General features: G+C 44.2%; 3 protein-coding genes across 3 annotated transcripts; all 3 read left to right on the top strand.

Annotated features, from left to right (window-relative positions):
• Positions 1-1,408: 1,408 nt before the first annotated feature.
• Positions 1,409-14,155, top strand: ARL6IP1 (ARL6 interacting reticulophagy regulator 1). Its single transcript, XM_010339360.3, has 6 exons — positions 1,409-1,550; positions 4,510-4,643; positions 5,559-5,678; positions 9,309-9,426; positions 10,277-10,361; positions 11,360-14,155. Exons 1-6 carry the CDS (start codon positions 1,515-1,517, stop codon positions 11,476-11,478), a joined length of 612 nt encoding a protein of 203 aa, XP_010337662.1. The 5' UTR covers positions 1,409-1,514; the 3' UTR covers positions 11,479-14,155.
• Positions 1,557-4,502, top strand: LOC104651513 (cytochrome c oxidase subunit 6C). Its single transcript, XM_010339359.3, has one exon. It carries the CDS (start codon positions 3,582-3,584, stop codon positions 3,897-3,899), a length of 318 nt encoding a protein of 105 aa, XP_010337661.1. The 5' UTR covers positions 1,557-3,581; the 3' UTR covers positions 3,900-4,502.
• A 344-nt stretch (positions 14,156-14,499) lies between the features above and the next one.
• On the top strand, positions 14,500-22,493 carry RPS15A (ribosomal protein S15a). The gene is made up of 5 exons (XM_010339361.3): positions 14,500-14,581; positions 15,790-15,927; positions 16,955-17,034; positions 20,489-20,574; positions 22,355-22,493. Exons 2-5 carry the CDS (start codon positions 15,795-15,797, stop codon positions 22,446-22,448), a joined length of 393 nt encoding a protein of 130 aa, XP_010337663.1. The 5' UTR covers positions 14,500-14,581; positions 15,790-15,794; the 3' UTR covers positions 22,449-22,493.
• Positions 22,494-22,747: the final 254 nt, after the last annotated feature.

Here is a 22,747-nt window from a genome sequence, read left to right as displayed (position 1 = left end):
TCCCTTGCAAAGGCTTTTTTTCTCAAGTGCTTCTCCCTGATCCAGATATTTCACTCCGCCTTCCCCAAAAGACCCACAGCAAACCAACACCTATGAAATTACAAATGCTCCTCCCCTTGCCCAGCTCTCTTAAGGGCAGTATGCGGTCTGCAGCTGTGTTCCCTCACATTTATGACTTCTTGAAATAAATTTAAAGTCAATAGCAGAAAACGTAAGAGATTGGAAGCTAAAACCTGTATAAAAGGATAAAAGGTTGGAAGTTAAAACTATAGTTAGTCCACCTAAAACCTGATCAGGACATTTGGCATGATTCTGTTTGTATCGAAAAATGAAAAATTGGCCGGGCGCGGTGGCTACTGCACTCCAGCCTGGGCAACAGTGAGGCTCTGTCTGCCCCTCCCCGCCCCCCCGCCAAAAAAAGCACTTATTACTGCATTTGAAATCCTGGACAGAAAACATGTACAAGTGTCCCAACACAGTTGCTAAACTGCTGACTTCTAATAGAAGAAAGGTCGTGTCAGAACTATCCTTTTAGCGGAGCGTGGAGTCGGGCGCCTGGAATTCCGGCTACTCTGGAGGCTGAGGCGTGAGCATCACTTGAACCCGGGAGATGGAGGCTACGGAGAGCAGAGATCGCGCCACTGTACCCCAGCCTGGGCAACCGAGCGAGACTCCTCCGTCTCAAAAAAAAAAAAAAAAAAAATCCTTTTGGAAAAGGAGCGCATAGTTCAAGTAACTTAAGTACCCACGTATAATAAGCCACTTAGAGGGCGGTGCATTTTTCACGCGTTCTCAAAGCAGGCCTGGGTTTTTCCATTAAGGCCTTATTTCTACTGGGTAGAAGAGAAACATTGCAGCAAAATCTACACAAAGAGCTCTTTTCATTTGTCCTCAAAACCTCCCGAGTCGCAAGTCGGGGCTAAACGGCTCGGGTGCCGGACGAGGGCCCCGGACCGGAGAGGGAGTGGAGCCCAGCCGCCCAGGGGCCACGAGAATAGGTTAAGGGTCGCAGGCCGGCGTCCCCGCCCTCCGCTTCAGGCCGCGCAGTATCTCTCGGACTGGCCCATTGTTCAGAGAGGCTCCGCGGCTGCGAGAGCCAGACAAAGAGGGTCAGAAAGCGGCCGCGGAGGCCGGAACCCGGGAACCCCTGCGGGACAGCGCCCCCCGCGCCGGCCGTTGAACCGCTACCTACAAGCTTGGCTGGGCTGTCGCGCAGTCTCTGAACGTTGATTGGTTACTCCGTGTCCCCGCCCCCTCGGCCAGACACGGCCTCTCTCTCTCCTTTGACCTCGATTTCAAGCCATGCGCTGAACTTCGGTTGGTCCGGCTTCCCCGAGGCGTGAGCTCAGCCTGTCCAATGAGGAGCGAGTATCGCGGGGGCTGTCGGGAAGGGCCGACGACCAATATAAGCGGTCTGCGGGGCGTTCCCTAGCGCTGTGGTCGCCGTGTGAGTCCTGATAGGAAGTGTCGCCGGGAAGGTGGCCCGAGCTTACGGAGACAGCATCTCAGAGACGATGGCGGAGGGAGATAATCGCAGCACCAACCTGCTGGTGAGTCCTGGCTGCCTGTTCTCCGGGAGCCAGTAGAGGCCGCCGGACGTCCGTGGGCTCAAACACCGCGGCCTCTTCCCGGTCACCCGCCGCGGGCCCGTCCCTTCTCTCCTGGCGCAGGCGACGATGCCTGGCCCTGGGTGTCGACCTCTGACCTTTCCTGGGGACCGTGCTCGACGGGGCGAGGAGGGCGGGTGATGCCTAAGCTCCAATAGGGGTCGAAGAGGAAGTGGGAGGCCTGGGGCTGCGACACTAGCCTGGGGTGCCGCAGTGGGCAGAAGGCCTCCTGGGGCCTGTCCAGCGCTTTCGGGGCCCAGGTCCCAGCCGTATTCGGCTTTCCCCGTCTTTGATCTTAACTTGGATGTGCTTGCCCTCTTTTACCCCTAAAGCTTGGGCAAGGATGGAAGGTCGAAAGGCTACTGCTGAGAATTTCTGTTAGAGCTGGTACAACTTAAAACCGCAGGGAGGCTGCGAGCTCACCGTGGGGAACTGAGAGAGTGGGGTACAGCTGAACAGACAATGGCATGTCTTGGCGTTTGTCTGGAATTCGGAGGTCTGGCGGGGGTGGGGTCACTGGAAACAACTTGAGAGTAATAAGCGGGGATCCGAAGGAACTGCAGTGAGGTTAGGTATCATAGGCGGATAAATTTCATTTGTTATGAATTTAAGTGCACCACGTAGGCAGTAAAAAAATATCCTTGCATGTTCTCGGTTACCCTTTCCTAGTGACTGCAGGTCACACATCAGCAATGAAAAACGGAACCAAAGAACTTAATTTGGGGCATTTGAACTTCCAAGAGCACATATGCTGGCCAGTGACGTGACTTCAGGGCAGTTTTGATTGTGCATGATTTTCACTTTATATTTGCTTTTAGAAATGCTTGCTTTGTTCCTTTTAACACACGCCTTCTAACATAGTTCCCAGCATGGTTCCTTTTAAGAGGATTAATTGAAACACAAAGAAGTTGCTCATGCCCTGTCGAAATGACAAATCCTGGGCTAGAGCTCTTGCTTTGCAGCAGAGCAGTATAACTCTGAGGAAAGCAAAGCCTTCGGTCGTGGGTTTCCTGGATGCAAATCGGTTAACCTGTTTATCTGTTTCCTCCTCCGTAAAATGGGGATAATAATAGCACCTTTTTTAGGGTTGTTGGGAAGATTAATTGAAGTATAAATATAAAATGCTCAGCAGAGTTCCCACACGTAGTAGCCTCTTCTTTCATAGTATTAAGCATGGAAATAAAGTCAGAAATATTGAGATCAAAAGAGTGGTCAGCGTGGCACAGATAGAGCGTCTTTGTTAAGATTAAGTGTCTTTGTTAAAATTAAGTGCTTTATTCTGTCATTTGCATGCTTCCCAGTAAATGACATTTGTAGAGACAAAGTCTCAGGCCAGGCTAGTCCCAAACTCTTGAGGCTCAAGCAATCCTCCAGTCTCTTCCTCCTAAAGTGCTGGGATTACAGGCATCAGCTGCTGTATCCAGACTCGTAACACAGACACTTGGGTTTCTTATTCTAATTTTTTCTTCCTTTATCAAAACCAGTTTTCAGGGCTTTTGCCACATTAGCTCATCCTAGAGGTCCACTTTCGGCTGTCAGAGTCATAGAGAAATTTGAAGTGTAACCAAAATGACCTCCTAAGTGGTAGGAAACACTGTACTGAGGAGAAATATTGAGCCTAAAATGCCACTTTAATTTAGTGAAAGTAGTTTTCCTTAATTGTGCAATGAATGCCAACATCTGAGTGATTCCATTACACAAAGAGCTATTTTAGAAATTGAATGCTGTTCAGGGAAAGTCTTTCCTAATGGATTTAGAAGGGTTTAAATCAATAAGATGACAAAACGGATCAATTCTAGCCATCTGAAATAAACAAACTTAAAGCGATTTCAGTTTTGTTAATGCTCTAGGCCCTGCCGCATGATTCCCTGTATGACTTTAAGAAAGTAAACTATTTTGAGCTCACTTTCTTTAATTGTAAAATGAATCTAATTATCCCTACCTTGTGGCTCTCTATAAGGATCAAGTTACGTCATGAATGTAAAGAATAGCCCAGGTCCATTTTTCCATCAGTCTGGAAGGACGTCGGTGTTGAGGTTGGCGTACGTATCAAGGACAGTAACTACCATGGCTTCTGAAGTTTTGGCAAAACCTCAGATGCGTGGCCTTCTGGCCAGGCGTCTGCGAATTCATATGGTTGGAGCATTCCTGGTATCCCTGGGGGTTGCAGCTCTCTATAAGTTTGGTGTGGCTGAACCAAGAAAGAAGGCATACGCAGATTACTACAAAAATTACAGTCCCGAGAAAGATTTTGAGGAGATGAAGGCTGGTATCTTTTGTAGTATAAAGTGATCTTGGAATAGAAAGAATTTCTTCAGGTTGAATTACCTAGAAGTTTGTCACTGACTCGGGTTCCTGAACTAAGACACATGAATATGTGGGCTAAGAAATAGTTTCTCTTGATAAATAAACAATTAACGAATACAAAAAAAAAAAAAAAAAAAAAAAGACTAGCTCAGTGCTTAGACTGTGACCATTAAAAGGATATTTGGGCTGGGCCTGGTAGATCACTTGAGGTCAAGAGTTCAAGACCAGCCTGGCTGACATAGTGAAACCCTCATCTGTACAAAAAATTAGCCGGGTGTGGTGGCATGTGCCTGTAGTCCCAACTACTTGGGAGGCTGAGGTAGGAAAATCGCTTGAACCCGTGAGGCAGAAGCTTCATCTTGCCACTGCATTCCAGGCTGGGTGACAGAGCGAGACTCCAGAAAACAACAACAACAACAAAAAAACCATTGGGTTTTCATCTTTGCAATTGCAGTTTTTCAGAAACCAACTTTCTTTAAAATGGCAATTTGGTTGAGGTTATTTTTATGTATTTGGAGCCTTAAAATAATTGAATTTTGTGAACCACAAAAATGTTGAGAGCGGTCAAACAATCGCTTTAAATGTTGGTATTTAGGCTGCAGAGACTGCAAGTCTGGAAGAACAGCTGCAAGGATGGGGAGAAGTGATGCTGATGGCTGATAAAGTCCTTCGATGGGAAAGAGCCTGGTTTCCACCTGCCATCATGGGTGTGGTTTCTTTGGTGTTTCTGTAAGTGAACTATCAGATTACTACGGGTTGTGTTTCTTGTTAATAAAAAGCCTTTTAATATATAGCTTTCATTTGTGGGCGGGCCTTAAGTCTTTTGTAATATATAACCCAGAAAGAATGCGTTTTCTCATAGGCACTTCTAGTTTCCAGAATTTGTAGTACTTACATAAACTTGGTAACCCTAAAGCACTTGGGTAAATCAGTGACTCTCAAACTTATTGTCCTCAAGACCAGATACATGTGCAGAACATGCAGGTTTGTTACATAGATATTACATGTGCCATGTTGGTTTGCTGTACCCATCAACCCGTCATCTACATTAGGTATTTCTCCTAATGCTATCCCTCCCCTAGCCCCCCCACTCCCCGAAACTCTTAAAAAGTACTGAGAACTCCAGGCTGGGCGCAGTGGCTGAGGCCTGTAATCCCAGCACTTTGGGAGCCTGAGGTGGGCAGATCACAAGGTCAGGAGATGAAGACCATCCTGGCTAACATGGTGAAAACCCATCTCTACTAAGAATACAAAAAAATTAGCCAGGCGTGGTGGCACACTCCTATAATTCAAGCTACTCAGGAGGCTGAGGCAGGAGAATCACTTGAACCCGGGAGGTGGAGGTTGCAGTAAGCAGAGATCGTGTCACTGCACTCCAGCCTGGGCGACAGAGTGAGACTCCACCTCAAGAAAAAAAAAAAAGTACTGAGAACTCCAAAGAGTGTTTGTCTATTGATATTTATTTAACCATTGCAGCTGTGATATTAGCATGACACCAAGCCTCTGGAAAGCCACTTGTGAAAAAATTAGAAGATAAATGGCAAATATCTCTGAGAAGCAGTGGATTAAGTAAATAAATCAGTTCTGTTTAGTTAGGAGTAATAATGACTATATTTTTCTAAACTTTATTAATTTTTTTAACAGGATTATCTACTATCTAGACCCATCTGTTCTGTCGGGCGTTTCCTGTTTTGTTATGTTTTTGTGCTTGGCTGACTACCTCGTTCCCATTCTAGCGCCTAGGATTTTTGGCTCCAATAAATGGTAGGTAGCATAATGATTTGGCAGTCTAATTTCTGTGTAGTTACTGAACTCGGTGACTGTGATTAGTATGCCGTAAATAAGCAGAGATAATTTTCTTTCTTTTTTTTTTTTTGAGACGGAGTTTGGCTCTTGTTGCCCAGGCTGAAGTGCAATGGTGCGATCTCGGCTCACTGCAACCTCCGCCTCCTGGGTTCAGGCAATTCTCCTGCCTCAGCCTCTTGAGTAGCTGGGATTACAGGCACGCGCCACCATGCCCAGCTAATTTTTTGTATTTTTAGTAGAGATGGGGTTTCACCATGTTGACCAGGATGGTCTCGATCTCTTGACCTCGTGATCCACCCACCTCGGCCTCCCAAAGTGCTGGGATTACAGGCATGAGCCACCGCGCCCGGCCAAGCAGAGATAATTTTCTAACCTCAGACACCTAAGCATTAGATTTATTGCTTTTATGTGAAGAATGTCTTAACTGATTTGAATATGAATATGAATTATGAATTTTCTGTACTCCATAGTTCTTTTATGGTAACTGTACGTATACATTTTTACATTTCTGTTGATATTTAAGATAGTATAACATCCGGGCGCAGTGTCTCACGCCTGTAATCCCAGCACTTTGGGAGGCCGAGGCAGGCGGATCACAGACCAGCCTGACCAACATGGAGAAACTTTGTCTCTACTAAAAATACAGAATTAGTCAGGCGTGGTGGCACGTGCCTGTAATCCCAGCTACTCCAGAGGCTGAGGCAGGAGAATCACTTCAACCCGAGAGGTTGCAGTGAGCCGAGATCTCGCCATTGCACTCCAGCCTGGGTAACAAGAGGGAAACTCTGTATCAAAAAAAAAAAAAAAAAAAACAAAAAAGATAGCATAATAACTAAACAAATTATTTTCGGATGACTATAGAAAAGGAAATTGGCAGATTTTCATTCACATTCATTCAGCAATTATTTATTAAATGTCTACTGTGGCAGGCACTAAGTACTGTGAAATATTTTGACTTTTAAGTAGATTTTGTGTTAAGGCTGAGATACTTAGAATACTTACGAATTCCTAAGTGGAATTAACAAAGTGAATACCAAGTGTTTCTGAAGTTGTTCAAACTGGATACACATGGGTGGCTGATTTTATTTATACCATTCTTAAATGGTTGCTTATGAACTCCTCAGATACAGTTAACTGGATAAGGATCATATTAAAAGTATTTTAACTTCCTGTAACATGTTGAATTTTGATTCAAATAATCAGCCAAAATAGATGTTGGAGTACATTTTTTTCTTCTCAGTTACTATTCTCCCTTGGCTTTTATTTTTTTTTATTTGGTTAGTATTCTATTTGTGCCTTTGGTTGGTTGTTTCTCAGAGGATAGCAAATTGCAAAATAATTCTGTAAATATAATAATTTTAGGGCCGGGCGCGGTGGCTCAAGCCTGTAATCCCAGCGCTTTGGGAGGCCGAGGCGGGTGGATCACAAGGTTGAAAGATTGAGACCATCCTGGTCAACATGGTGAAACCCCGTCTCTACTAAAAATACAAAAAATTAGCTGGGCATGGTGGCGCGTGCCTGTAATCCCAGCTACTCAGGAGGCTGAGGCAGGAGAATTGCCTGAACCCAGGAGGCGGAGGTTGCGGTGAGCCGAGATCGTGCCATTGCACTCCAGCCTGGGTAACAAGAGCGAAACTCCGTCTCAAAAAAAAAAAAAAAAAAAAAAAATTTTAAATGTGGACCTTATGGATCTTTAGGAACAAATTCAAAGTTTGCTTATTACCATATAATTAACAATGTTTGTTTAAAGTTGTTTCCCCCAACAACAGAATGGATTCGTGTTAGGAACTATCCTTTGAATTGTTTTTCACTTGTGGTAATCAATCAATGCTGTTGGCTTTTTTGGGCAAGTTTCTGAATGTTCAATGTAACAGAGTTAGCCAAGAAATAAACCACCGACCTTGGCCTTCTTAGCCAGATGACATTCCAGTCTGCTAATTTGTAACTCCTAGAGGAAAGTTTTCAGAAATAACCACTGATCATTTCATGGTGTGCCTCAGTTATTGATAGAGCAAATTTTGTTTCTTTTTTGATCTTATAGGGGAAAAGAACACTCTTTTGCATAGCCACAATCTAGCCTTGACCATGGGCAACAAATAACATAACGTCTAACTGTTAAAAAGAAGTTCCAGGGCTCAGCAGAAATCCCTCTACTTTATCTGTCACTGCAGTTTTACAGAGATGAGGGCTAGAGGAGAGAAGGCAACACATCCCTCAGCACAGGGCCTACGTAATAATAGCAGCCATTATAGCTGTGTATCGAAGACAGTGCAAAGGCAATTAAAAAAAAAAATCAGGCCGGGCGCGGTGGCTCAAGCCTGTAATCCCAGCACTTTGGGAGGCCGAGGCGGGTGGATCACGAGGTCGAGAGTTCGAGACCATCCTGGTCGACATGGTGAAACCCCGTCTCTACTAAAAATACAAAAAATTAGCTGGGCATGGTGGCACGTGCCTGTAATCCCAGCTACTCAGGAGGCTGAGGCAGGAGAATTGCCTGAACCCGGGAGGCGGAGGTTGCGGTGAGCCGAGATCGCGCCATTGCACTCCAGCCTGGGTAACAAGAGCGAAACTCCGTCTCAAAAAACAAAAACAAAAACAAAAACAAAAAAAATCAGAACCAAGAAAAACATTATAAATATAAAAGGTTTTCTTGGAGGGTCTCTTGGCTTTTTACTGCTGTGTTGTATGTTGATTATATTTTATTTATAAAGAAGAATTCAGATTTGAGCTTACTGTTGCCTTGTCATCAAATGTATGGGGCCCAGCTGGGGGTGTTATGTGTTAAAATGCTAGTAGTTAGTATGTTACTGAAGAGTGTTCAAATACAGCTGTTTGGTGGGATTCTGATAGGTGTAGTGCAGAATTTATTTGGATCTAAAAAATTATTTAGGAATAGACGGATTTCTCTATGGCCCCAAGAAGTCACGCATCTTTTACTACCATTAAATAAATGTGGCTTCAGGCCAGGCGCGGCGGCTCATGCCTATAATCCCAGCACTTTGGGAGGCTGAGGCAGGCAGATCACCTGAGGTCGGGAGTTCAAGGGTCGGGAGCCTGACCAACATGGAGAAACCCCATCTCTACTAAAAACACAAAATTAGCTGTACGTGGTGGGAGGTGCCTGTAATCCCAACAACTCCAGAGGCTGAGGCAGTAGAATCGCTTGAACCTGGGAGTCGGAGGTTATGGTGAGCCAAGATCACACCATTGCACTCCATCCTGGGCGACAGGAGCCCTCTGTCTCAAACAAAACAAAACAAACAAAATGCACCATTGCACTCCAGCCTTGATGACAAGAGCCCTCTGTCTCAAAAAATAAAATAATATAAAATAAATGTGGCTTCAGAGCCATAGATTTCTTTATTGTACACACACATAGTCACACTCTTAAACAGTTTATGTAAAAACACTCCTGTGCTATAAAAAGTGTCTTAATGGTGGAAGGACTTTTTCACCTATATAAGATAATGGTGAGACATTGTTTTTATTTTGACTTTCTTTAGAAGATGCTCTTAAATCAAAGAAGGTGGTGTGTTTTGGTCAACTATAGCGATGTATTTATAGCAAAAGACAAATTTCTTTTTCTAGGACCACTGAACAACAGCAAAGATTCCACGAAATTTGCAGCAATCTAGTAAAAACTCGACGCAGAGCTGTGGGTTGGTGGAAACGCCTCTTCACACTAAAGGAAGAAAAACCTAAGATGGTACTTTTTTTGCTTTGACTTAATAAGTACGGTAAAATTTAAAAATTTGAGTCACTCTGCCTTTTTGTCTTAATAGTTATAATTTGAAATTTATTCATTCGTTAACTCCTAAATACATTCATAAATGTTTACCTGTGTTAACCAGACTGAATCATTTTAAAGTTAAAAATTACGTTTTTGCAGTTATTTTTTTAATTCTATTAAAACAAAATTCTTCTGTTTCATTTTTCTTACTGAAATACTAGTAAAAAGACATATACTTAGAAAGCATCTGTTTAGGCCAGGCACGGTGGCTCATGCTTGTAATCCCAGCTACACCGGGAAGCTGAGGATCACTTGAGCCCAGGAGGTTGAGGCTCCATTGAGCTGTTTGTGCAGTGAGCTGTTTGCACTCTGTACTCCAGCCTGTGTGACAGAATGAAACTCTGTCTCAAAAAAAAAAAAAAAAAAAAAAGGAATGCATCTGTTCATCTGTTCTCTTATCTGTCAGCTTCATGTGAGGCTGCTCCATGAAGTTACTAATTGAAAAGGTTGTATAATTTATATCATAAAATATTCACATACAGAATTGCAATAATTCTAGGAGGAAATGTATCAAAACTTCTGTAAAGTAGATCCAATGGAACAAGTTTTTAAATCTAAGAATTTTAAAGAAAAGTGATAATAAAAGCTAAATGATTTTTCAAACTTTGAAACAAACTCTTCTTTAATTAACAAATAAAAATTACATATATTTATGGTGTCACATGAAGTTTTGATATATGTAGAGATTGTAGAATGGTAAAACAGTTTCTTAAAGTCAGGCGTAGTCTGTTTCTAGGAGTTGATAAATTCTTCTTTTCATTGTTAGTACTTCATGACTATGATCGTTTCCCTTGCTGCGGTTGCTTGGGTGGGACAGCAAGTCCACAACCTGCTTCTTACCTACCTCATAGGTAAGTCTTTGAGGAAAAACTACAGGCATATCCTGGAAGTGAAGTTTAACTGTAACTTTGTCAGTAAACAACTGTGAGTACTTCCTAAGTTTTAGATACTGGAAGGGAACTGTGGGAATATAGAAAGATTATTATGGTCTCATAGAAAGTGAAAATAACGTAATAGCCAAGGTAGAAAGTAATGTGCGAGAGGTAAAAATAAGCAGTGATTCTTTTCTGAGGTGGAAGAGGGGATGAGAGCAGAAGTTTTTGGGGATACACCCCAGGGGAAGTAATTGGTTTCCTGTTGGTTCCTCCCATTACAGAGTTTAGTAATCTGGGAACCTACCTTCTTTACAATGTAATAACTGGCCGGGCATGGTGGCTCACACCTGTAATCCCAGCACTTCGGCAGGCTGAGACAGGTGGATCACTTGAGGCCAGGAGTTAGAGACCAGCCTGCGCGACATGGCGAAACCCTATCTCTACTAAAAATACAAAAATGATTCAGGCATGGTGATGCGCACCCCATAGTCCCAGCTACTCAGGAGGTTGAGATATGAATATCACTTGAACCTGGAAGGTGGAGGTTGTAGTGAGCTGAGATCACACCATTGTACTCCAGCCAGGGTATCATAGCAAGACTGACACACACACACACACACACACACACACACACACACACACGCAAATAATAACCTCGGATCACCTGAGGTCAGGAGTTCGAGACCAGCCAGGCCTGGCCAACATGGTGAAAACCTGTATCTACTGAAAATACGAAAATTAGCTGAGCGTGGTGGCAGGTGCCTGTAATCTCAGCTGCTCTACTTGGGAAGATGAGGCAGGAGAATCGCTTGAATTCGGGAGGCAGTGGTTGCAGTGAGCCAAGGTCGTGCCACTGCACTCCAGCCTGGGCAAAAAAAAGTCAGACTCCCTCTAAAAGAAAATAATAATAATAATAACAACCTTTAGCAAGTTAATTCCTAACTCCTTAATGTTGTTTATTTTTTTATTTTAAGTGACTTCCTTACTGTTGCTTCCTGGACTAAACCAACATGGAATCATTTTGAAGTACATTGGAATGGCCAAAAGGGAGATAAACAAACTTCTCAAACAAAAAGAAAAGAAAAACGAATAATTCATCTGCTTTATTCAGCGTGATTAATGGAGCACCCATTGCCCCTGGGAACCCTTTCTGTTGTACTATGTGGATACTAAAATGTTTCAGAAGTAGCTCTTTGCTCTCCCTCACTCTGCCCTTAGTTAATAGAAATTGAGGCTCGGCAAGTAAGGCTTTGTGCATAGTGTCTTCATGTCACATAGTTGAGTGAGTTCTTAGCAGTTGGCCTCATGGGTGACTCAGTGTGTCTGACCTGTTTTGATTTTTCGTAGCCAGGGTTAATTGAATTCTTGCTTTTTGACAACTTCCTTTTTATAGTGGTGAACCTTGCCCTTTAGGACAGTTCAAGTGACTCTGGATAATTGTTCAAGTTCATCTTTGCTTTAGCTAGATTCAGTGTAGTGGTCTGTGGCTACAGGAAGCTGGTTCTACTGTCTGCTTCCACAGTCTGCTTAAAAAACTGTCTGACTTCATGAATACAGAGACCAAGTTTACCACTTCTGATGAAGAGACCAAGTAAGATTCATTCCTCATTCTCTTTCTTTCCTGTGGGAGAAGAGTCCCCGTGGAATAAAATGAAACTGATTCCATGTGCTAGCATGTGTAGGTTTCTCCCTTGTGCAAAGCTTAGCTATTTGTAGGAAACTGATCTTTTTGTCCATGAAAAAGGAATGTCTGACAGGCTTAAGCTTTTGTCCCCTTGCACTTAGACTTGAAGTTAGTAAATCCTTAAAGGCTTTTTAATGGCAGAGTTCCAAAAGATTGCATTTAGGATCTCTAGCATACTTTTAATTTCAGATTTTCAGCTGACTTTAGCTATATAGTATACAGTAGGTTAAGACTCACGTCTATGACTTGTACTTTAAGACCAGCAGCAAAGGATAGCAGTCTTCTATGTTTAGTCAAGATTCATTTTAGTAGAAGATAACCTGACTGATTGTTTGATACCAGAATAAGCCTTTTAAGGTAAACCTCAAAATTCTCATTTTATGGTAATACTGGCCATTTTAGTCCCCTAGGCTTGACATGGGAGATAGTGACTACACTGGTGTCTTTTTTCCTAGAGATTTCTCCCTGAAAAATACAAGGGCTGTTGGTAAGAGCAGACTTGAGGTGATGATAGTTCGCTTCTGGTCTACAAAGGTTTTGTAACTCTTTGGAAAGCTTCTTATAATCATTCTTAACTTCTTGGTAGCTAGAAATCTGGAGTAGTTGAAATCTGTAGGAATCAACTTCTGAGGGCCAAAAATGTGACTGACTTGGGAACAATTCTTAAACTGATGAACTAGCTGTAATATAGTTTTGAGAATTTATTGCACTGATGATGTGTACCTTGTGGTATATCTGTCCCTATTAAGTAAGTGTTGTTTTCTCTTTAATATTGCTGTAAACAGTGGTGCCCTTTGTAGCATATGTTTGATTTTTTTAAATATTTCATAACAAAAAAAACACCTTAATTTTACCTTACTTTAATTGTAAATAAGCCTGTCTTCCTATCTGGATTTTTTTGTGTATACATGTTCTACTGATTAACTACTTTTGCAGTTTTAATCCTGTATTATTTCTTCTACTTGGTTTTGTGTAAAAGGGGAAAAAATAAAAACAGCCAGAATCTTCATGTCTCACTTTCTTTATAACTTAGCCAATATAATACTCACATGATTGGATTTATTAATCTGACTAATGAAGTACCCTGTGTGGTCCTTACACGTCTATAAGGTACATGTTGGCTACACCTGTAATCCCACCACTTCGGGAGACCTCGGCGGAAGATTCACTGGAGTCCATGAATTTGAGGTTACATTGAACTATGAGTGCCCTCCTGCACTCTAGCCTAGGCAACAGAGTGGGAGTCCATGAACAATTTAAAGAAGAAAAATAAAAGGTTTACGTTTACTTATTTAGCAAATATCCAGGCACCATGCTAGAGGGAAGAGGAAATGCAATGAATGAGCAAGGGCCAATGATGATGTGTGAGAGAGCATGAAGCTAGAAGACCGAGCAGGGGACAGAACTGGCTAGATGGTGCCTGTGTGGGCACCTTGTACTCCAGGGCCTTACTTGGTGTCTGGTACATGGATGCTCAGTAAGCAACTGTTGGGTGACTTATGTCTGAGATTCAATTATTTTTCAATCAAGAAAAATTTTTTTTAGCTGTGTGTGGTGGCTCACATCTATAATGCCAGCACTTTGGGAAGCCGGAGTGGGCGGATCACTTGAGGTCAGAGGTTCAAGACCAGCCTGGCCAACACGGCGAAACCCCATCTCTACTAAAAATACATAAATTAGTCTGGTGTGATGGCTGTAATCCCAACTACTTGGGAGGCTGAGGCAGGAGAATCACTTGCACCAGGGAGGTGGAGGCTGCAGTGCGCTGAGATCGCGCCACTGCACTCCAGCCTCGGCGACAGAGCGAGACTCGGTATCAAAAATAAAAAGTATAACTGAATCTTCCTTGTTCTAGTAACAATTGTATAAGTAGTGGCTTCTCTGTACAAAAGGTTGTAATGCCTCCTGATGAATATAATTTTGTGGTTGTATTTAAAAGTTGAATCACACCAGCTTCCTGAAAATGTTCATAATGCATCTATTGGAAAACAAAAATACATGCCTACTTTGTGCATATTTGCCTTAACATGACAAAGATTGTATGAAATATCTTTTTCAGAAAATAAAGGTTCAGTCTCAAAAGACACAGCATCTAAGTTGTGAATGTATTGGCCAAAGCAGGTTCTAGAAAACTGGGAACGTTTTGGGAACCTGGATAACTTTAAAAAACAAAACGACAGGGTCTCCCTGCGTTACCCAGGCTGATCTCGAACTCCTGGGCTGCACTCCAGTCTGGGCTACAAAGCGAGATTCCGTATCAAAAATAAAATAAAAACAAAAAGTAGACGAACCTCCGAAGAGCGGCTCGCCTTGCCTCTTCCAGGCCGCACCGGGACAGGTCGATTTCATCGACTCTCGACTGCCAACCCCTGAGAAGGCTCCGCCTAGCCCTCCTCCTCTTAGGCGGTCCTTGCTTTTACCGGTCTTTTGAAAGTCTCGCGATAGCTCTCCCGCTTCCCATAACTCCGTGCACTCTCCCCTCCCGTCCTCTTTCCGCCATCTTTCCGTGCCGGTGAGTATCCCTCTCTTGAGAGCTCCAATTTCATCCGTCCGTCATCTGCGCCATCCCGCAATATAAGGTTCGGTCTCGATGTCCTGCGGGGAGGCTGGACCCGTCCTTGGCCGAGGGTGCTGGCCTTGCGGGTTCTTGGACAGGCATAGAGGATAGCCATGCCCTGGCGCCCCAGGCTGTGCACTCCGGGGATCCGGGTCCGTCGGGTCCAGGCCGCAGCACTGGCGGGAGCCGGAGCCTTGGACTACCCAGTTAGGCGGTAGCTGCGGCTCGGGCCACAGCGTCTGGATCTTTCTTCAGTGGCCGAGGCAGCGCCTTGGCCCGAGGCGTCGGGCAGCATCGGGTTTGGTGGGCGGTGCAGTTTCTCATTGCTGCGGCCGCGCTTGAAGCTTGGGAGGCTGAGGTCACCTAGCAGGTAAAAGCTGCATCGTGCCGGGGTTGGTAGTTTGCTGGGCGCTAACTTGGATCTTCTGGGCCGCGGAGTTTTTCTTTAGACACTTTGTTCAACTTAAGGGGAGAGACTGAAGTTCTACTCTTTACTGTTAGCACTTCGGTCTCCATACTTAAGAGCTTTCGAAACTTTAGTGTATTGTGCGGTTCGTGCCCGTGAGTCCAGTCTGACAGCATGTACAGTGTTGCTGTTTGCCGCTGTGGCTCTTGCTGTTAGACGCAATTTTAAATGGCACAAAGATGGATATTTAGCTTAATAGATGCCTTCGTGGTAGGTGACAGTGAACTGATTTAAAGGACAATGTTAACAGTACAGAATCTGCTGATTTTCCGCAATGTGAAAAACCTTGCCGGTGACGTTCTGCTTCTGTTCTGAATCACTGGTTGAGTATATCCAGTGTTTTCATTTTGGTCCTGGCAGTGTCCACCAATTCAGACGTTTTCTTTGTGTCAAGTGGATTTTGTCCCACATTCTATTACCTCCGGACGGTGGTGTGTGGCACGATTCGAAGAAGAGTGGTTAGCGAATCAGTGAGTTTCAAAATGTGCAGGCTGACATCCCGATAACCTGTTTTCAATCACCGTAGTAAATATGAATTTTCCTGGGTGGTGGGAAATGGCGAAGCAGCCTGCTTAGACTTAAGACAACTTCCCCAAGGTGGGACCAGAAAGAAAATGAGGCTTCTGCAGTGTGGTGATTGGTGAGTGTTGATGTCGGCAATGCCAGTAAAACCTCCTGTTTTGTCTCCCCTGAACAGCCACAATGGTGCGCATGAATGTCCTGGCTGATGCTCTGAAGAGCATCAACAATGCCGAAAAGAGAGGCAAACGCCAGGTGCTTATTAGGCCGTGCTCCAAAGTCATCGTCCGGTTTCTCACTGTGATGATGAAGCATGGTAAGTGTGCTGCCGCTCTGTGTTATGTTTTAATGTGAGACTCTGTAAGAAATCAGCCCTAGGTCAGGCGTGGTGGGTCATGCCTGTAAACCCAGCACTTTGGGAGGCTGAGACCAGACTGACCAACATGGAGACATGTCTACTAAAAATACAAATTAGCTGGGTGTGATGGCGCACGCCTGTAATCCCAGCTACTTGGGAGGCTGAGGCAGGAGAATCTCTTGAACCCAGGAGGCGGAGGTTGCAGTGAGCCAAGGTCGCACCACTGCACTGCAGGATGGGCAAGAACAACAAATCTCAAGGAAAAAAAAAAACAAACCGAAAACAAAAATCAATCCTGTAGAAATTATGGGAGACCAAAGTATATGTCTTATACCTGAGAATGAATGCAAACTGCTAAAGAGTCAGTTAGGGTAGGACTGCTGGGGAAAGGGGCCCTGCTAGGTGTTTGAGAGCTAAATGAACCCAAGTCATTGAAAGGACTGCTGGGCTCAGTTCAGGACCAGCCTGGCCAACATCGGGAAAACTCCATCTCTGCTTAAGGGGGGAAAAAAAAAAAGTTAGCCAGGTGTAGTGGCAGGTGCCTGTAACCCCAGCTATTTGGGAGGCTGAGGCAGGGAGAATTGCTTGAACCCAGCAGGTGGAGGTTGCATGGAGCTGAGATTGGGCCAGTGCACTCCAGCCTGGGGGACAGTGTGAGTTCTTTTCAGGACCCTTTGGGAGGGAGAAGAAAGACTGGATTATTCACATCTTTGGCATAAAGTAGCCTTTGGGAGTGGGAAAGAGTGAAGGAAGGGGCAAGGGGTAAATAATTTATTTTAGAATTGCAAGGTGGATTGTTTTGCGTATTGTCTTCTAAATCTTTTATATTAGGTTGTGAAAATTGTGATACAGAGCAACTGTCTTCCCAACTTCTTGGAGAAGCAGTCACTGAGGTGATGGGAGAGTGAAGAACTGAGTAGGTTAGAGGAGCACAAAGCTTTAGCTCTCAAGTTGGTCTTGTATTTAATCCAGTTATCTTTTGCAGGTTACATTGGCGAATTTGAAATCATTGACGATCACAGAGCTGGGAAAATTGTTGTGAACCTCACAGGCAGGCTAAACAAGGTAAGATTTAGTGATCTACACACATTTCAAAGCCTTAAGAATTTTTGAATGCGGCATACTGTTGTGTATATACTGAATAGTGGTGCCATACTTTATCCATATACCTTTATTTGGTCTCCTGGGTCGACTCTGCTAGAATTATGTCAGTTGATCTAGTGTTTTTATGGGGTATAAGCTGTCGCAGGGGGTATGGGGGGTGAAACCAGCAGTGCTGGTACTAGTATTTAAATACTGGGTGTTAATACTACCTACCTCACTGGCTTGAACTTGGGTGGCTTAAGGCCACTGAGCCTTTTGTCCAAGATGCTGCGTCCTTCCTCTCAGTGATGTGTTGGGTGTTTTGAACTGGATATTTTTATCTTTGAGTAAGTGGAGCTTTCTAAATAGCAGTACTAATACTTTTCCTGGTTTTGCTGGCATTGGTCTTTGGGGTCTGTGCTGCTTTTCAATTTGACCTGACAACACCTTAACCAAGTGAAACTGCCTTTGTGGTTTAAGTGATGGGGTGTGTTTCGGGGGTCAGGCGTCTGTAAGCTAGTCGGGTCCACTGTGCTTCCTCTGTTCAAGCTTGTAGCTTTCAGATTTGCAAGGACTCAGTTCCCTCGAGTCCAAGCTTGTCCAGCCTGCCTTATTTTGTTGTGTTTTGTTTTAGGCTTTTAGCAATGTGAAACCATGGTTTTTAGTTTCTGTCTCTAGTAATAAATAGAAAAGGGATGAGGAAGGGGCCTTACTGGCTAAACTAGAAACAGAAACTAAGAGCCCAGGCCTGTATTCTCTCCCTTGGACACCCCTTTGTCTAGTCCAACAGATGGTGGGGGGGCTACCCAGCAAGTGAGTTGCTGAAGTATTCATTAAAGATTTGAAGAACAGGCCTGGTATGGTGGCTCACACCTGTAATCCCAGCACTTAGAGAGGCTGGGGCAGGCGTTTGAGACCAGCCTGGCCAGCATGGTGAAACCCCATCTCCACTAAAATACAAAATAAGCTGGGTGTCGTGACGGGCCACTGGGAGGCTGAGGCAGGAGAATTGCTCGAACTTGGGAGGCAGAGGTTGCAGTGAACCAAGACCAAGCCACCGTACTCCACTCCAGCCTGGGTGACAGAGCAAAACTCCATAAGATTTGAAGAACTTGTAAGGGTAATTTTTCAATATGTCATGTTTTGTTGTAGTTGTAGCCATTAGAACCCCACGTCAAAGTAGGATTGATTTATTTTTATTAGTTAACTTTTTTGTAGAGATGGGATCTTTTTATGTTGCTTAGGTTTGTCTTGAACGCCTAGGTTCAAATGATTCTCCCACCTCAGCTTCCCAGAGTGCTGGGATTACAGGTGTGAGTCACTAGGCCCAGCCAAGAAATAAATTTGAACAGAGCATTCTGTAAATGGAACTTATTTGTGGCACTCTTGTTCTGTGGTACACTAATTTGAGAAATTCTAGCCTACAACAGTTGATAGACAGGCCGTGGTGCTCTGTGCCTTTATTTATTTATTTATTTATTTTTAAAGATGGGGTTTCACCACGATGGCCAGGCTGGTCTTGAACTCCTGACCTCAGGTGATCCACCTCGGCCTCCCAAAGTGCTAGGATTACAGGCGTGAGCCACCGCACCTGGCTTTTTTTTTTTAAATGGAGTCTTGTTTTGTCACCCAGGCTGGAGTGCAGTGACATCATCTTGACCACTGCAGCCTCCATGTTCCAGGTTAAAGCATTTCTCCTGCCTCAGCCTCCCTAGTAACAGGTGTGCACCACCACATCTGGCGAATTGCTAAATTTTTAGTAAAGACCGGGATTCGCCATGTTGGCCATGCTGGTGTTGAACTCATGACCTCAGATGATCCACTGCGCCTGGACTGCTCTGTGACTTTGGGCAAAGCGAACAATTTTTGTTTCTCAGGACTTAATTTATCTCCATTTAGAAGAGAGTGTCTGCCTCCATTGCTTTCATGCAAGACATGGACCTACCTTTAGAGTGGAAATTGAGCTTGGAAAAAAGATAATGCGTAAAGACTAGATTTATTAAAATTCTGGTCTTGATCGCATCCTCTTAGGATTCTTCTGCGTTGGGAGGGTTATGCTGTTTTAATTCTATCAGAATTAGGGATTTTTTTGCTGCTGGAATCAACATAAAACTTGGATGCAGCATGTGGCAGACTTTGGAAAGATCTTTCACTATATAGCTTGCTTGAATAAAACTAGTTTTCCCATATTCCTATCCCTGCATTTCTTTCATCCACTGTGAGATTGTCCTTGTTAGTCAAATCACAGCATAGCTGATGGGGTAATGGTAGGAGAACTTAAGTAGGCTTCCTGGTGTAAAGCAGTTGGGTCTTTTTGACAAGCCCATTTTCAGTTTCTGTGGGTCAGTTTCTGCTTTTGGAAGTGTCTGTTAGTGTGCCTGTGATTGTAGAGCAGATTTTGTGAACAGAGGGTTTTCAGTTAGTGGACTTTGTTGGAAGATGCAGTGTTATAGGGCTGGCATATAATTGAGTGATGACAGAGCCCTTGGAGAGCTCTCACTTAGGAGGATCATTGTTGCTGTGTCCAAGTACTGACAAGATGAGATAATTGCAAGCCCTTTGCTCTTTCTGCCTTCCATCATTCTGTCAGATTCATTTGAGAAGTTTGCCTGGGGTTGTAGGACATCGTTCCTTGGAAATGTGTAATTGTACTTCATTGGTGGAAGCAGCGTTCTTAGTTCAGTGCCTGTATAGCGTGTTCCTTAGACAGTCTTAAGAATTTGCAGTTTTAGCTTAGGAGCTTCGGGATTTGAGACCCTACAATTTTATTTTATCCTTACTATGTAAAAAATGTTGGCATTGGCCAGGCGCGGTGGCTTACGCCTGTAATCCCAGCACTTTGGGAGGCCAACGCGGGTGGATCACTAGGTGAAGAGATTGAGGCCATCCTGGCCAACATGGTGAAACCCTGTTTCTACTAAATACAAAAAAAAAAAAAAAATAGCTGGGTGTGGTGGCACACACCTGCAGCCCCAGCTACTCGGGAGGCTGAGGCAGGAGACTTGCTTGAACCTGGGCCGCGGAGGTTGGAGTGAGCTGAGATGGCACCACCACACTCCAGCCTGGGGGACAGAGCAAGACTCCGTCTCAAAAAAGGAGAGAAAAAGGGTTGGCTATAGTCTCCCTTGTCTAAGACTTGATTTCTTAGCTGTGTAAAATCTGATTCTTCTGGACAGCTCTCCAGCCCACAGGAGTGCGCCAGTGGCCTGACACTGCTGTGTATTACCTCGTCCCATCTCTTCATGCCTTTACTTCTCGTAGGCAGGCATAGTCTTTCTTACGTGTGTTTTTTGAAAAGCATGTCAAGAAATAGGTACCCATCTGAATGTTGGGGGTTGGTTTGGAGGGCTGTTCATTTATGAATGCCATCTTGTGTTACTCAGTTTTTCTGTTAAACTGGTAAAGTGAACAATATTTTTTTGTTGTTATTTTACAGTGTGGTGTGATCAGCCCCAGATTTGATGTGCAACTCAAAGATCTAGAAAAATGGCAGAATAATCTGCTTCCATCCCGCCAGTTTGGGTAAGTTGGCCTTTCCTTAATTAAAAGAAGTTAATGTTAAGAGTTGCTGTGATGCAGTTTGACTTGAGGTGGTTTTTTTTCCCCCTTTTTTCCTTCTTTTTAAAGCAAAGCAGTAGTATTCTCTATTCTCACTATTGTCTATTCTCAACCAGTTTGACCTAAGAATTAGCTTAAGTTTTAATCAGTATTTCTTCTCTCTCTCTTTTTTTTTAAAGACAGAGTTTCATCATGTTGGTCAGGCTGGTCTTGAACTCCCGACCTCAGGTGATCCGCCGACCTTGGCCTCCAAAGTGCTTGGATTACAGGCGTGAGCCACTACGCCCGGCCACTTTTCTCTCTCTTTAAAAGGGTTTCACTTTGTTGCCCAGGCTTGGGTGCAGTGGCTCTTCACGGGTGTGGTCATAACACACTATAGCCTTGGCTTCCTAGCCCCAGGCAGTCCTCCCTGCTCAGCCTCTTGAGGATTTGGGAATACAGGCACCTGCCACAGTGCCTGGCCATTTGCCACGTATCATGTGTTGGGCCTCAGGTTCGGAGAGGCGCATGAGAGCTTAGACTGGCAGAAGGGGAGGGTCGTGTCCACTTTCTTGTCTGGCCCTTTGGCTCACTGCAGATAGTTCATACTGTGTGTTTCCTGTGATCCCAGACTCAGGGCCAGAATCACTTCTGAAGCCTAGGCCTTTGGGAAAACTCACTTTGGGAATCTTTGTCCGTAAGAGCCTGTCTGAGTTCAAATCCTTGTTTTTCTGCTTTAAAGCCCTGAGATCTTGGGCAAATCATAGCCTTGATTTTTTCATCTGTAAAAGTAGTAATAGTTCCTCTCTTTATCACCTGATTTAATTTTGGTAAAGCACTTTATGAGCTGGCACAGTAAATGTGTATGTTTGTGGTTAAGAATTTATGCCCTCCGGGTTGGGCGCGGTGGCTCACGCCTGTAATCCCAGCGCTCTGGGAGGCTGTGGCAGGTGGATCACTAGGTAAAGAGATAGAGACCATCCTGACCAACATGGTGAAACCCCGTCTCTACTAAAATACAGAAATTAGCTGGGTGTGGTGGCGCGCGCCTGTAGTCCCAGCTACTCAGGAGGCTGACGCAGAAGAATTGCTTGAACGCAGGAAGCAGAGGTTGCAGTGAGCCGAGATTGTGCCACTGCACTCCAGCCTGGCACCTGGCAACAGAGCAAGACTCTCAAAAAAAAAGAATTTATACCCTCCAAATTATGCGTTTGGTGTCTTGGTTGAATGTATTTTCACTTCATGGTTGCTGTATTACAGGTACAGTGTTCTCTTAGAAAAATCATATCTCTGTAATTATGATACTGATTTTAATGCCTCACATTTGCATACTGTGCGCTTGTTACATTGATCCCCATGATAACTCATGAAGTAGCCACTCATTGTACACGTGAATATGTCTCCATATAATAGCCTATTACACAGTGCGGGGTAGAAACACAATTCAGACTCAATTTTATGTGAAGACTTTAAAGTCTCCTTATCTGAGAGCAGAAAGTGACATTTGAAGTTAAAGGAGTTCCCACCCTTTGTTTTCAGTCATGTTCGTTTCATGGTGTATGCAGAAGTCAGGGCTGTGTGAGTGGCAGGGGTCTCTGGGTTGCAGGAGTCATGTTCATACACTACACTGTAGGCACTATCCATTGCTGTGTGCCCCACAGGAAGGCGTCCTTAGCTACCGATGCGTGTTGATGTTTTTCTGCACCAGAAAGCAGCTCTATGTTGAATTATTAACTCACCAGCATTTTCTTTTTCCACTCCATAGTTTCATTGTATTGACAACCTCAGCTGGCATCATGGACCATGAAGAAGCAAGACGAAAACACACAGGAGGGAAAATCCTGGGATTCTTTTTCTAGGGGTGTAATGCATATATTTACAAATAAAATGCCTCATGGACTCTGGTGCTTCTACTTAGTCGTTTTCAGCCTTTACAGCAATGTAGCCAGAGCTTCTGCAGCAGCATGCAGTCGCTTTATTGGTGGATGCTGTTCCCTGAAGTGACTAATACAGCCTGTGATACCACACCATAACCCTCCTGGCTTGCCCAGAGGTGGGTCTGTCTGGCCCTGGGCAGTTGAGTCCAGGTTGGGATTCAGGTTTGGGAAACTGCTGTATGACTGCTTTCTAGAGGAGCGCCCTGGGGGAAAACGTTCTT

The sequence above is a fragment of the Saimiri boliviensis genome, chromosome 12 (genome assembly GCF_048565385.1).
Source record: "Saimiri boliviensis isolate mSaiBol1 chromosome 12, mSaiBol1.pri, whole genome shotgun sequence".
NCBI lineage: Eukaryota > Metazoa > Chordata > Mammalia > Primates > Cebidae > Saimiri > Saimiri boliviensis.
The sequence above is the reverse complement of the archived record's forward strand: the minus strand, read 5'-3'. Positions and strand labels throughout refer to the sequence as shown.